Source organism: Empidonax traillii, unplaced genomic scaffold, assembly GCF_003031625.1.
Source record: "Empidonax traillii isolate 1590-97213 ecotype Southwest subspecies unplaced genomic scaffold, ASM303162v1 scaffold646:size549819, whole genome shotgun sequence".
NCBI classification, from domain to species: domain Eukaryota; kingdom Metazoa; phylum Chordata; class Aves; order Passeriformes; family Tyrannidae; genus Empidonax; species Empidonax traillii.
This window is the reverse complement of record NW_020955839.1, coordinates 109,522-122,815: the sequence shown is the minus strand read 5'-3', so window position 1 is coordinate 122,815 and position 13,294 is coordinate 109,522. Positions and strand designations below refer to the sequence as shown.

Below are 13,294 nucleotides of genomic sequence, written 5' to 3'. Positions count from 1 at the left end.
GGTCTGTTAGGCTATGCTAGTTGCTTGAAAAGACAGTCTTTGCTCTCTTTTTTTTCCTATTTCTTTAATACGTTGAAAAGTTTTGGGCTTTTAGTTTTTTCTCCCCAATTTGGAAGGCAGAAATGTGCAGAAGAGGACAGAGAACAGGGTATTCGTTACTGGGAGAAGGTTTTAAGCAACAACTGAGATAGGAAGGGCTACAGAAACAGCTGTTATTAATTCCTGGTGTCTTGCGTCTTAAGAAAAGGTAAAACATTTGTGCCATACAGAGTTAACAGAGAAGTTTCACATTTTATGAACTCAAATTACAAAGACTGTGTAAGACTATGTGTGTGCAGATACTCACTTATGACTAGAATTGTTGAAAAACTGAAAACAAATCAAGCTATTTCACAATAGTTCTTTTTCTTAAAAAAATATTAAAATTTAGTTCTTTTCATTAGGAAGGACTGCAAAGGTAGCAGATCTATCTAATCAAGACTAAAGCTAAAAGCTGTCAAACTCTACAATTTACACCATCTCCCAGTGTTAAGAAATTATCTGAATGCTTTAATGTATTTAGAATTTGTTTAAACAAATCTCAGCACAGATAATATATAGAATTATGCAAATTCTTAGACATGTGAAAGGAAATCAATTGAAAAATATTCTCAAGTAAACTTCAGATGCTGGATTAGTTGTGTGTGTGGAAGGTGAGCAATTAATTATTTGCTTGTGTGCCTTGTCCTGAGTAAAGCTCCATGCTAGGTGATTTGGATAAATGTTCTCGAGAACATTACACAGCATCTTCTGCCAGCAAGAAGGCCAGAAAAGTTTTGGCATCATTAAAATGAACACATAACTGAGATACTTCATGGATAAATACTTGCAAAGACCATCTGCACCACAGACAAACAGCTGTAGTCTGGGGACACAGGTTTCTGTGTTCCCAAGACACCTCCATTAAGAGTGATGGTAATTCTATGTACTCAATGGTAGAAATATAAACACACATTGCAGTGAATAATGGTTTTAAGAAGTCTGGTGAGATAGACTGAAAATTTTGACCTATCAAAACTGCAGTCATATAGCTTCTGTTTATACTGTCCATCCAATGGAATGGATTAAACTAATAAACACAGTAGGTTTCTTGAGACAATTACTCTGTCCCTGTTTTCCCCACTACAGCATTGCTACCTACCTTCCGGTACATTTTGCTATCACCACAATTAAGGAGTAAAGAAAGGATCTCTCTCAAAGAACAACCTTGCTTCATCCACAGAGCTAAAAGCGGTGTTCCTGGAACACTTCCTTCTGGTCACTCTTTATCCACACAAAGGAAAGAAACCAAAAAGCCACCCTTCACCATACACAAGAGCAAGCAATTTAATGATCTGAGGAAAGAAAAAAAGCAGCAACTTTCACAGACTACACTCACTGTACGCGGTAAATCGTCATTTTCAAGGCACCAGATGCGCAATTAAGGAGACAGAGTAAAGGAAACAAAAAAACATTTGGTTATTTCTTGCCAGGTGAAATATTAAAAAAGTTGTGCAATATGAAAAAGGTATCTCTTAAGTAGAATACTTAATCCAAGGTGTAGCATCTTTCACCTACCTTGTAGAAGGGCTCCATTTCTCTTGAAGAAGGTGCTTCCTGGCCAAATGGGTGGACCTGATGTGCTAAAGGGAATAAGAAATAAATGTAAAGAAAATCACATTTGCATTAAACAATTATAAGTTTCTATTTGTATGTATTCTATTTTCTTTTTAAAGGTAATGTAACATCATGGCACTTTTGCCTTCAAGCAAGGGTCTAAAATCTCACGCTAAAAATAGATTAGTTTGATTCAAGATTCACATTCTCTTCACAAGTAAAAATCTCTTCAGCAAAGGACACACCCACACTCTCTTGGAGGAGGAAAGAAAAAAGCAATTTGGAATAAATAATAAAAACCCCCAAATCAACATCAAAAATATTTACTGAATTCTCGGTATAGCAACATACATGCCCTTTCACAAAGCCATATGCTAAAACCCCAAATGCTTTATGGCTTTCACTCAGCTGTGACAACACACTGCACCAGTGCATCTGCCTGGGACAGCCCTGCCCAGACACCGGGCAGTTCCCGTGATCCATCAGAGCCCTTTGCCCACGGAACACCCGTTCACGCAGAAGTCCCCTCACGGTGCCAGCAAACACACGGCTCAACACGCTCTCTGCCAGCACCAGCACTAGTGTGGACAGAGCTTGGCCTTCGCCACGTGCTCGGTGACCACGGCGGCTCCTGCGAGCCCCCGGCAGGGCAGTGGCCACACGGGGCCCTCAGGCGCCCGCCTGAGCTGGAGCCTTGCTCTGAACTCAGACACCTCCAGGTCCCTCTTCTGCTTTGCCTCCTGCTCATGCAGAGGTTGCCCGAAGGCAATGGACTCCAAGAGGCCTCAACTGTGACAAGTGTAGCTGAAGATAACAGCATTTCAAGCGTGGCACAGGGAAGAGGAGGGAACATTGGCATGATCATCTAAACCTTGTTTCCTTTGTTGCCTTGGAGCAGCCCCACGGTGCTGTGGGCAATAGACTGCGGAGAATCCACTCCAACAACTTGTGGTGCCAACGAGTTGGAGAAAGGAAGGAAGCTGTGAGGAAGCCTCCCTTCAGCAGCCACCCACAGCCACATCTCTCAGTGGGAATGTCCCAGACATAGAAGGTAACCTTGCCCTTTTCCTAACAGTGCCACTGACCGCTGTCGCTATGGCACAGCTCACTCTCCCCACGGCCATCTGCAGGGAGTGCTGCCCAGGGCAGGAGTGCCACCACTGCTCCCGCTGTGTGCGCAGTCCTCAGCGAGAGAGGCACTGCCTGCAAGAGATGTTCATGGATGGGATCTGAGGGCTCAGGCACAGCAAGTATTTCAAAGCCATTGTCCCTGTGGTAAATAACTAAAAACATATAGAAGACTTGTTGCAGCCTTGTCAAAGCAGGTAGAAGAGACAGGCTGCCAGGGAGCCTTTCCTGTAGTCAGGAAGCAGGTTTCAAAATCTTCTACAGCTTGACAACAATCATAGGTGTTCTAATATACTAAGCTTTTATTAAAATTATCAACATGAAACTATGATATCAATGTATAAATAGTTGCTCTACACTCAAATTCAAGCACAATTTAAAAGTTCCTTTTAGTAAAAAATATCCTTTAGTAAGACTGCTGTAAACCACTCTGCCTTTTTAAGGTAATCCACTTTCCTCTTTGGATGCAAAGCGTGAACCAAGCCCAACACTCCATTCCTATTCAAAGTTACCTTTGTCTCCTCTTGAGCTGACCAATGCTACAGAAAATGTAATGAAATGCAAAACAGGTGTTGTCTATTACATTCACAACAATTAGCGAGGTTCTGATAAAATACCATATGTAAAAAGCATACTGCTTTCACAACTATTCTGCAGATACTCTTGTGCTAATATATAAAAAATTCACTGTGTTAAAATAAGGACTGTAAATAGATCCAAAGCAATTACATGAGCAATAAAAGCCTTCAGTACTCCTGAACAAAGAAGGGAGTTAAGAGAGAGAGGTAGAGCGAGCAAAATGACCAAAAAGAAGTTAAGTAAGTCTACAATTTAAGTGCTGGAGTGTGTGGGGCACACACTCTGAATACACACATCCACTTTATAGGGTTTAATGCAACCAATTGTTTGCATTCCTTATAGTAAGTGCCAGCTCTTCAGTGTAGTTCCTCAACTCACATGAAGGTCAAGAGCTGTTGAGGGCATTCACACTCCTGTAAGATTTACAGTCTTATAGCGCATCAGAGTCCTGGATAATCTCTGGACTAGACATTAAGCTGCATCAAGCTACAAATGGAAAGCAATAGCATAGTCTTGATACTGTACAGATTTGCCAATCAGAAATCACAGTATGGCAACTACAGGCCTTTCAAAAGCCCAAGAAAAAAAAAAAAAAAGATGAAATTATGAAATGGAGCCATAGAAAAAATTCACTCCCAGGCTGTCGTATGCCTGTAAGTGGGTGGAAGGGGGCCAAAGAATGGAGAGGGAAAAGCGTATATATTTGAATAGACAAAATGTCTCCACTAGAGAAACAAAGCCATAGTGATTTATCTTATTTTCCAACTTGAAAAAAGGCCCAAGGCTCTCATAAAATCTCCATCTGATTCAGCACAAACCCACATGAACTAAGAAAATTAACTATGTCTTCCCAGGGAAGGAAGCTGAAGAATTCAAGCATGTAAATAATGTACGGCAGCGACTGTCAAGCCTTTCAAAACAACCAACTTCTGTGTTTGCAGGGCCTCACTGAAGTTTAGCTATGCCTGATCTGTGTTGGATAAATTCTCTATCTGTTCCCAAACTTTGGCATGTGAAGTCTCAGAGGGTATTAATTATTAAAACATATTTCAAGTTGATAAATGACAGAGTTGAACTATCACTCACTTTAAAGTGTTCAAAACCTGCTTCCTCCCTGTTCCAGATTAAGAAACCATTTGAAGAAGTTCATTCTTCTAAAGACCATCAATAACAAAAAAAATTTGTTCTATCCCAGGAATTTTTTTCAAACAAATGGTTTCTTCAGTGTAGCCTGTAAGCTGCAAGAGAAGAGTGGTCGGTTGTCCTACAGAAGTAACAGCATATTCTGCATTTAGACAAAATAAGAATGCAAAATGTGGGTTTACAATCTTATTTCATAATCAACGCATGCTGTAAGATTAGTATTTTTGCAATTAGCATTATTGTTGGCCAAGTTTTTCCCCAGATTTACCAACTAAACACACTAATATTTTATTCTGACTAAATCCCTACCTGGCTACTAGAAGAAGTGAAGCAACTAGTTGGAATTCTTATCTATGTGAAGAAACTTGAGGCCTAATACATTTTTATTATGCACATGTTTGGACTGCCTTAACTCCCAGAAGCATATGAGCACAGGGCACTTGCAGAGGTGAGTGGAAGATGGACCCAGATCAACCATAAAGAGCTGAGATTTCAAAAAAAACATCTTGAAAGAACAATTAGTTAAGTTTATGAATTAGACATGTGAAACACCAACAGTTACTTGTCAAGAAACACTGGTCTGATTTGCAGAAAATACTACTGTTTCAAGCATAGCCTCAGCCAAACGGATATCCAGGCTGCAACAGTACTTGTAGCAAATGCGTAAAACAGGATCTGGGGGTACAAGTTCACATTCATCCAGTGCCCGATCCACCTCTCTCTAAAGCACAGTCACTGGCACTGCAGCACCTGCGCAGCACCGCAGGGAGCAAATGAAGTATTCACAGCCGGCTGAAAACCTGTAGCTCAGAGAACTCATGAAGGACCATGTTTAACCCCTGAGAAATATGGAGCCATCTCTGATCAAAGCCCACCTTTCCCATGGATGGCAAGCGATTTTAAATGGTGAGTGGGACCTGACTTCCGCCCAAAGCAAGCAATTAACTGTTTTTCCTCTGATGACACAAACAGTAGAAAACTTCATTGTGCCACAGGGCCCTGGGCATGGGAAACTTATTGATCAAGGGCTAGGAGTGATTTTTCTGAGCAAAGGTTTTTCCATAGGAAAATGTTGCTTTACTGAAATCTAAAACATTCTAGGGGAATGTGTTGATTTGGACGTTGTTTGTGCTGGAAACCAGGCAGACATGAAGGCTGGCTGGCCGGCCAGCCAGTGAGGGTTCATGGCAGCCAGCCAGCCCAACCAGGAGCTCTCAGGGCATACGGAGAAGCAACAATGTGTGTGAGCCCCCCTGATTAATTATTTCTACCAAAATGAATGCCACACATTTATAAAAATCTTTAAAAGGTGCATAGGCTTCAGGAGACTTAAAAAAGGAAACATAAATCCTTTGTCTTCTGGAATTCACATTAGAGCAAGGAGACTGCAGTCTTAAAGCTAAGCGCTAAAAAAAGCCAGGGTATGAATTCTCTCTCACAGTTGCAGTATTTCACAACTATGCCAAAAGCTCTCACAGGCCTCTTTGTCAGAGAGGCCTGATTAATAGATTTAAAAAACCCAAACAACTAAAAATTCAAACCAAATTCAATTGTGTGGGACTACACACCACAATTAAGGGATTATGAAAACACAGAAGCAAGGCAATAAATACAGCCCAGTGACTGTTACCAAATATGTCCAGAGAGTGACAGCAAAGCAGGATGATGCAGAAAGAGGGGAAAGCAAACAAACAAACCAACACCACCCCCAGAATGCACATTTCGAAGGCATCTGGAGCTGAGAGCTATTAGCCCAAGGAAGGATGGCTCAGTGGAGAGGCAGGGAAGATGCTCCATACACACACACCTCAGCCCACCATGGCCAAGAGGAGGTAGGATCAGTTGCTTGGGCACAGCTGGTGCCAAATCACATCCTGGCTCCCAGAAAAGCTTAGAGCACAGGGCAAGACAGCTCAGTAAAGGGTGGAAAGATGAACAGTGTCAGCTGTAAGCTAACAAACTGTGGCACACAAAATACCCAACACATATCCTGCATTAAGCAAACAGCTGCTAGACCACAAACAGGCAGCAGTGACACACAGGATCTCCTCTCCAGCCCTTACCCGTGGGAAAAATGATGGGCACAAGAAAAAATGATTGACTGAAGTTTCTCTACATTCAGCTTAGCCCATGAATTTTGCAAAATGATGTGACAAGTACAGTAAGTTCCCAGTAATGCAAAACAAGTGGATAGGAGAGCATTCAATTCACTGTGACCACCACCCTTTGCCCTGGGGATGACATCAGCTATCAGGACATCCATATAACTGGGAGTAGAAGCTGCAACTGCCAGATGAAGGGAAAAAAGGCATTGCTGGACCTGTGCTGTAAGTACTCCATTACCAACCACCCACAATGCAAAACGCTTCTTTGCACGTTTCACCTACACCTCTGACAAAGAGTGAACTGAAGGAATTGTCAAGGACCCCAAACCTAGAAGCTACAAATCATTTTGCCAAAGAGTAACCAATGAAACTTCTTGCAGGCATGGAAACTCACTTTCCAGAGTTTCTGAGAAGCAAGTAAATTACAATTATTCTTAGAGTGAAGTTGCTGAGATAACAGTAATTGCAGGAACTACAACTCTAATCTGTGTGGAGCCCATTAAACCCTGCATCTAGTGGCCCCAGGGAATGATGATCCTGACAAGCACATTCAGCTACCAATGCCAGCAGGACTCAGACTGCTACTATAAGATATATAAATGGTTACCCAACTAAGCTGGAAGATTGTAATTTTTACCATTTCTTGAGAAAGTAAATTTAGGATGGTGTCCTAAAAAAGCATATTTTTGTGGGAATAGAGCATTCCTTGATGCTGAAGATGAATAGTACTTCATTACGGCAGTCACCCTGTGTAAGGCATGGGAAATACTCACAAGTATGGCAGTGAGCCTTCTAGGCTTCTGTGGTGCACAACCGAGGTCTGCAGAGCTCCTGTCGGATTGCACAGGGGGAGGTCACTTGGTCCAAACCACACTGCCACGAGCTTGCAGAGCGAACATGAGACAAACAGCAGCTCATTCTGGTTGAGGATGCCTCTAACACTTGTCAGCTCTTCACTGTTTACACTAGTGAGCTCAGATACTTTTCGTGTTTTATAAGCTCCCTTTTCTATAGCCAACTTCAATATCACTACTGAACAGGGCTAACAAGACTACTGCACTGCAAAGAGAGGCCAATTCTCTGCATCTGGGCGTATAACCATAGCTGTTTTAAAGAATTTACCACTGCCACTATACATTTTGAGCAATACAGAAGCATTTAGATACTGCTGCACCTCTAACGTGTTTTGTTGAAGAGGAAAATAAAAGTCTAATCCTTGACAGCAGCTTGCTGGCAGTTAATATCACAATTAGCAATCACCCAGCAACAAAGCAAGCAAGCTTCCTCTCCAAGCAGAGCGGAAAAACCTCTACTAACTTGAGCTAATGACAATACATAAAAAAAGTATCTGTAGGGTTGGTGTTAAGGTATTTCCTGATTTCAAGGAAAATTGATTACTTTAGAGATTTTAAATACATAAAGCCATTACTCCATCTTCTCGGATTTTCCACAGCTGACAAAACATTACTCTTAAAGAGATTTGTGAATTCACAACACTGATTTTTAATTTATGATAGCTAATCTGATATTCTGGCTATGCTTCTCTTTCCTCTGCAATTCCCTCCTTTATTGTCTCCTGGTATCTCTCACTTACTGCGACACGTGAGATCCAGACTTTAAGCTCCTATATGGAGTCTTTCCTGGTTTCTCTAGGGTGTCTAACACATTTTCAAGTGAACAATAAAATTTTGATTTCTTGTGCACTCTAAATGAGTTATCTGTATCACATGACTGCCAGAGGGTTTACATCTAAATTCTTATTAAAGACAAAATAAAAGTTGCTTGGGAAAGCCATTCACGAACAAAATGTCTGAAAATAAATTTAGTGTTGCTTTTTGAAGGATGAACTGAAATGCTGGCCCAATCTTTACATTCTCCAAATAGCCAAAACCATTCTCCTGACACAGTCCCTACATAAAATAAGTAATTAAGCAAGAATACAGAGAAAGAGAGAAAGGAAGAGGAAAAAATGAAAGGTTAAACAAAGCTTCTCAAGTTTCCAGAACTAGGGATGAAAATGGTAATTCCTAATTTCAAGAAAAACATGGTCATGTGTCTTTTGGAACCCATGAATGACTCTACTGCGGTGCTCAAAAGGCCCCTCTCACTGCTAATGTGATATACGAAGCCTCCTTGTCCCCTCGGTGTGACTCTGTAGCCTTCAGACAGAATGTTGGGCTAAATATTATATATTTATGTATAACAATGGAGGATTTGTTTAAATAAGTTAAAAGATCATAATTAGATCATAACCAGAGAGCTGTTGTTTTAAGAGAGATGGCTATCTGAGGTATTGCAGCCATAGTGCAAAATGAAGCTTTCTCACTAATCTGTGTTTAAATATTTTAACATGTATTTTGTGAACACATTATAATTCTAGGCTGAAAAGGAGAAAGTCCAGATATATTTGAAAATTCATGGTGAGACAACTGTCCCATGTTACTTTTAATTAAAAAAGATTTGTCTCCACTGGGAATTGGGGGATGCTGGCTATCAGCCTCCAGTTCTAATTCTGCCTCTACTACTGAACCACACAATGACTCCGGGTAAGTAATTTCATCCTTTCTGTCTCAGTTTTATTTTTCTTCTTCTATACTAAAAACAGGAATAAGTTCTTACTGACACAGACTACATATCTCTGGGAGGAATAAAGAATTGTTAAGTAACAACACAATAAGTGAGGGAATAGTCTTTTGAACTGCATATAGTTAAAGAAGGACTAACACAGCTCACTTCTGCAGCATGGGCTGTTATTTGTTCCTGCTTCACTTACTTTGAAGTAAGGAAAAATACTGAAGGTTACTTCACATGCTGAAGTGCTGTGTTTCTCCATATTTCACAACTGCTATTAAATGGTTCCTAGACTGTCGATATCACTGGTTGAAAAACTGGTAGTTGTCAGGCTGGGGAGACTTCAGAGTTACCTAAAGTTGCTCCTGTGCTATGGACCGTGCCTGTGCCAGCTCATGCAGGAACCACAAGTCAGTGCCCTAAAGCCCAGATGAATAGAAGATTCCATTTACAGACAGCCACTGGCCTCTGAGACCAGAGAGAACTGTGGCCTCTTCTGGGCTGCGGCAGCATCAAATGCTGACCTGGTCAGTGGGGAGAAGTTTGAGTCTTTTCTATTTTAACTCCAGTTTTCTGACAACAGCCTTCATTTGCTGCAAAACAAATGATGAGAAAGAGTAGGTTCATTTCTGTTCTCGTTTTACTTGATTAGAATTGCACTGGAATGAAAAAGTCTTTAATCTCAGGTTCTGGAAAATACACGTGTCCTAGAAAATGCCTGTATTTAAGGCCTACCTTCATTTTCAACTTAAAGAGTCTGCTCTGATAGTTAATGCTACAGCAAGACAAGGCTCTAGAGAACTTCCACATGGACCACCTGAGCAACTGAACAGCAGTGAGATTGCAGTGAGACTACCCAGGCACAACACTGCAAAGTTCTTCTAAAAGGACTCTCCCAAACCAAAATTGATTAATTCTTTAAAAATCCCAAGGTCACAAAATTGACTTCTGTTATTCTAGTCCTGAATCCTCCACTTATTATTTTTGTAGAATATCAAACAGCTCTGCTGGTAGACTGCCTGGCCTTCATAAATACTTCCTACATGAGGCTCCCACTCACATCTTTAACCATGGCTTAACCATGGCCTGTCAGTCAGCTGGACTTGAGAGTGACAATTCACCACCTCCACCAGAAAGGCTCGTCAGCATTACTGAGAACACGCCACTTTGTTAATTTTAAAGACACGAATGTACCTTGAACATGCACAAAGCTGTAAGCATGTGCGTAGGCAAAAGGGCAAATCCGATCTCAAATGAAGCAGAAATAGATGGGGAAAAGGAAGGTGAGGCCTTTAAACTGTGTGTGTGTGTCCCGCCAACTGCTTCACATTGCTTGCTGAAATTCTTGTTTATCCAGAATGGTGTGATTCCCCATTTCACCAATTTAAGTACTAAGGAAACTTAAAACTAAGCATGACCCGGAGGCTGTTGCCAGTATGAACTCCCTCTCCACCACTCGCTCAAAGCCAAGGCGCTTACCAGCTGAAATTTTCCATACTTGGTCTTTCTCATTAATCTTGAATGAATGTGGTTCAGATGATTCAGAACTAATCTGGCTTCTGGAATTACAGCAGCAGAGGACAAACGAATGTTTAACCTCTCCCCTGGAACATTTAACCTCTCCCAGATGCTGAGGGTATTTTTCCCTGGGAAGCTTAATGCGCTTACAGGATCTGCAGGACTGCTGCAGAGGAGCGTGCAGAGATTTGCAGTCACTGGGCCGTACACCAAAGTGCTGGATGCACATGTCAGAAAGTTATGTAAAGGCAGAATACATGATCGGGATGATAATAACAACAATAATAACAACAACAGAAGTCAAGTACTCACTTATTTGAAAAGCCCCAATTATGTATTTTATTATCTCAATTTTACCTCTTCATGCATATCCACTTCATGAGCCCTGCATTCAGTGGTCACACTCTTATGTTCCAGAAGATCAAAGCCTGAGGACTATACTGCACAGAGTGCAAGGTGCTCAAAAGATGAATGACAGACAGGTTTTGGGTGTTTCTATCACTAACACAGAAATTTATTGCATAACTAACACGTTAACCTTAGAGATACATTTTTAGAAAAAAACTGCTATGGCATAAAAAATTTAGTATCAAAATGTGTCAGTTTTCACTCACTTGTATTACCAAGGTTACTCCTTCCGAAGCGCTAAGAGCTCTATTTTAGGGATGGGGGAGACACAGACCAACACACACATAGAAAGAACTACAGTATCTAACAACGGGCTGTTTCCCCTCACGTTCTGGTTCTACAGATGCAACAAAAGCGAATACAGTATTTTTTGCATTCAGAAGCACTGTACAGACATCACCTAGATCAATTCTCCCACCCACAGATATCATTTCCATTTAGAGAAAGGAAAACACACACACAGAGGTAACAACGTACCTCCAAAAGACCCAGGAAACTGTGGTAGAGCAGGACCCAGCCCTGAATATGCCTCCTCCCAGCTCCAGGCCCACGCTGACAACCTACCCTGCTTGCTGTATTAAGGCTTCTCATCACTGACTGACATTAGTTGCACCTACCATAGCTCAGCTTTTCTCCTAAATGTATCCCAAATGCCTCAGGTTGGATACAAAGAAAATTAGGAGCAGAATTATAATATGCCCTCCATTTTACAGTAAAGTTACAACAATCAGTACAAGTTTGATTGAATTCTATCCTATCAGCCCAATCCAGTCAGGAGAAGATGGGAATTTTTTACTTATTCCTGAAAACTCTTCCAAGAAGGCCTCAAATTCAAGGGGCAGAGCAGATGAAGCTTCACAGATATTTACACTGTAGAAGTCTCTTCCCTTGCTGCAGCCTCTGCCAAAACAAAGAACCCCACTGACCCATGGTTGGGTGAACTGTGCGTGATTGGTACAGAACAAGAGTGCTCCTAGTTAATTTTACAGAAGCAATAACCACAGCATCCAACTCCTGGTATCTTCCACCTAAAATTTTCAAAGCAGAGCTATGAAATAAAGAATTTCACACGTTCTGCAAACCTAACTGTAAACAAATACTCAGAGGACTTAATTTTAACTCATTTTCACTTTCATCTTTACAGAAAAATAAACCTCCCTCCTGTAAGGGAAATAAAATTCAGTGTGCATCTTTATCCCCTAATCCTTACCTCTCCAAACAGCTGTTCAGCCTACTGAGAATACTAACATTGTCTTTAATAATATTCTAATAATTCTCTCAAGTTACAATATTATCTACATGAATGAAGGAATTTAGTGAGGAAAAGCTGACCTTCATATAATTTGTTGAGAGAAGTCACCCTTCTATCAGCGATTTCTTATAAGAGTGATGAAGCTGTATGTCTAACAAGGAGACTACCCTTCCCAAAATTGTCTTACAACACTGTCATTTCAACAAATCACAGCTGCCCTAGTGGAATCCATGACGTGGTCTAAGTTTCCCTCTGTTTGCTGCTTGTCCTCAGCTGTTTGTGCAGAAGTTGGATGAACTCAGGAAGACAAGTCTTAAACACTCTGCTCTTCACTTTGGGATTAGCAGCAGAAAGCAGAGATGTAGAAATAAAGGCTGTATGAAGAAAGGCGAAGTTTTGCAATGGTTTTTGCAATGAGATACTGGTTTCTATATCTCTGCTTTATCCACTGTGACTCCATGTGGTGAAGGTTGAAAAAAATCGCTATGAACGTGAAAAAAAGTCACAAAAAAAAAGTCTCAAGTTTATTTTTTCTTCATGGTATATTTAAACAGCAGTTTGGTAGCAACCTTGAGCCAAAACACAAAACCACAGAGGGAGAGTCTAGACCATCCACTATCTCTTGACAAAGCTGAAGAAAGTTACGGAATAAAACCAAATATGGAAATTCAGCAATCCTCTGTGCCCCTCACTGAATAGTTCTGGTTTAGCAGCCAGTGGAGGAGACCACAAGTTCTCTCCTTGACTAACCAAGAGGTTCTGGGAGGTCCATTTGCTGATGGACAACCCCAAAACCAGAGGTATTTCACTAATGAAGAGAACAATCCTGGCAGGCATTAAAAGGAGCTGTTAAGAATGGGTATGGTTATCTATCACATACTGTGCAATTCTACTTCCAGTTGAATCAGTATCTGCCATGCAGTTGCAAAATATCCTTATTAGCACTAACTAGCAA

At 41.0% G+C, this 13,294-nt stretch overlaps 1 protein-coding gene across 6 annotated transcripts in view; it reads right to left on the bottom strand.

Annotated features, from left to right (window-relative positions):
* FOXN3 (forkhead box N3) overlaps positions 1-13,294 on the bottom strand; it is a 133,292-nt gene that overhangs the window by 70,672 nt on the left and 49,326 nt on the right. For all 6 annotated transcript variants that reach the window (XM_027899147.1, XM_027899149.1, XM_027899151.1 and 3 more), the window contains exon 4: positions 1,597-1,661. In XM_027899147.1, coding sequence (XP_027754948.1) covers positions 1,597-1,661 — 65 coding nt within the window. The remainder of the gene's footprint in view (positions 1-1,596; positions 1,662-13,294) is intronic.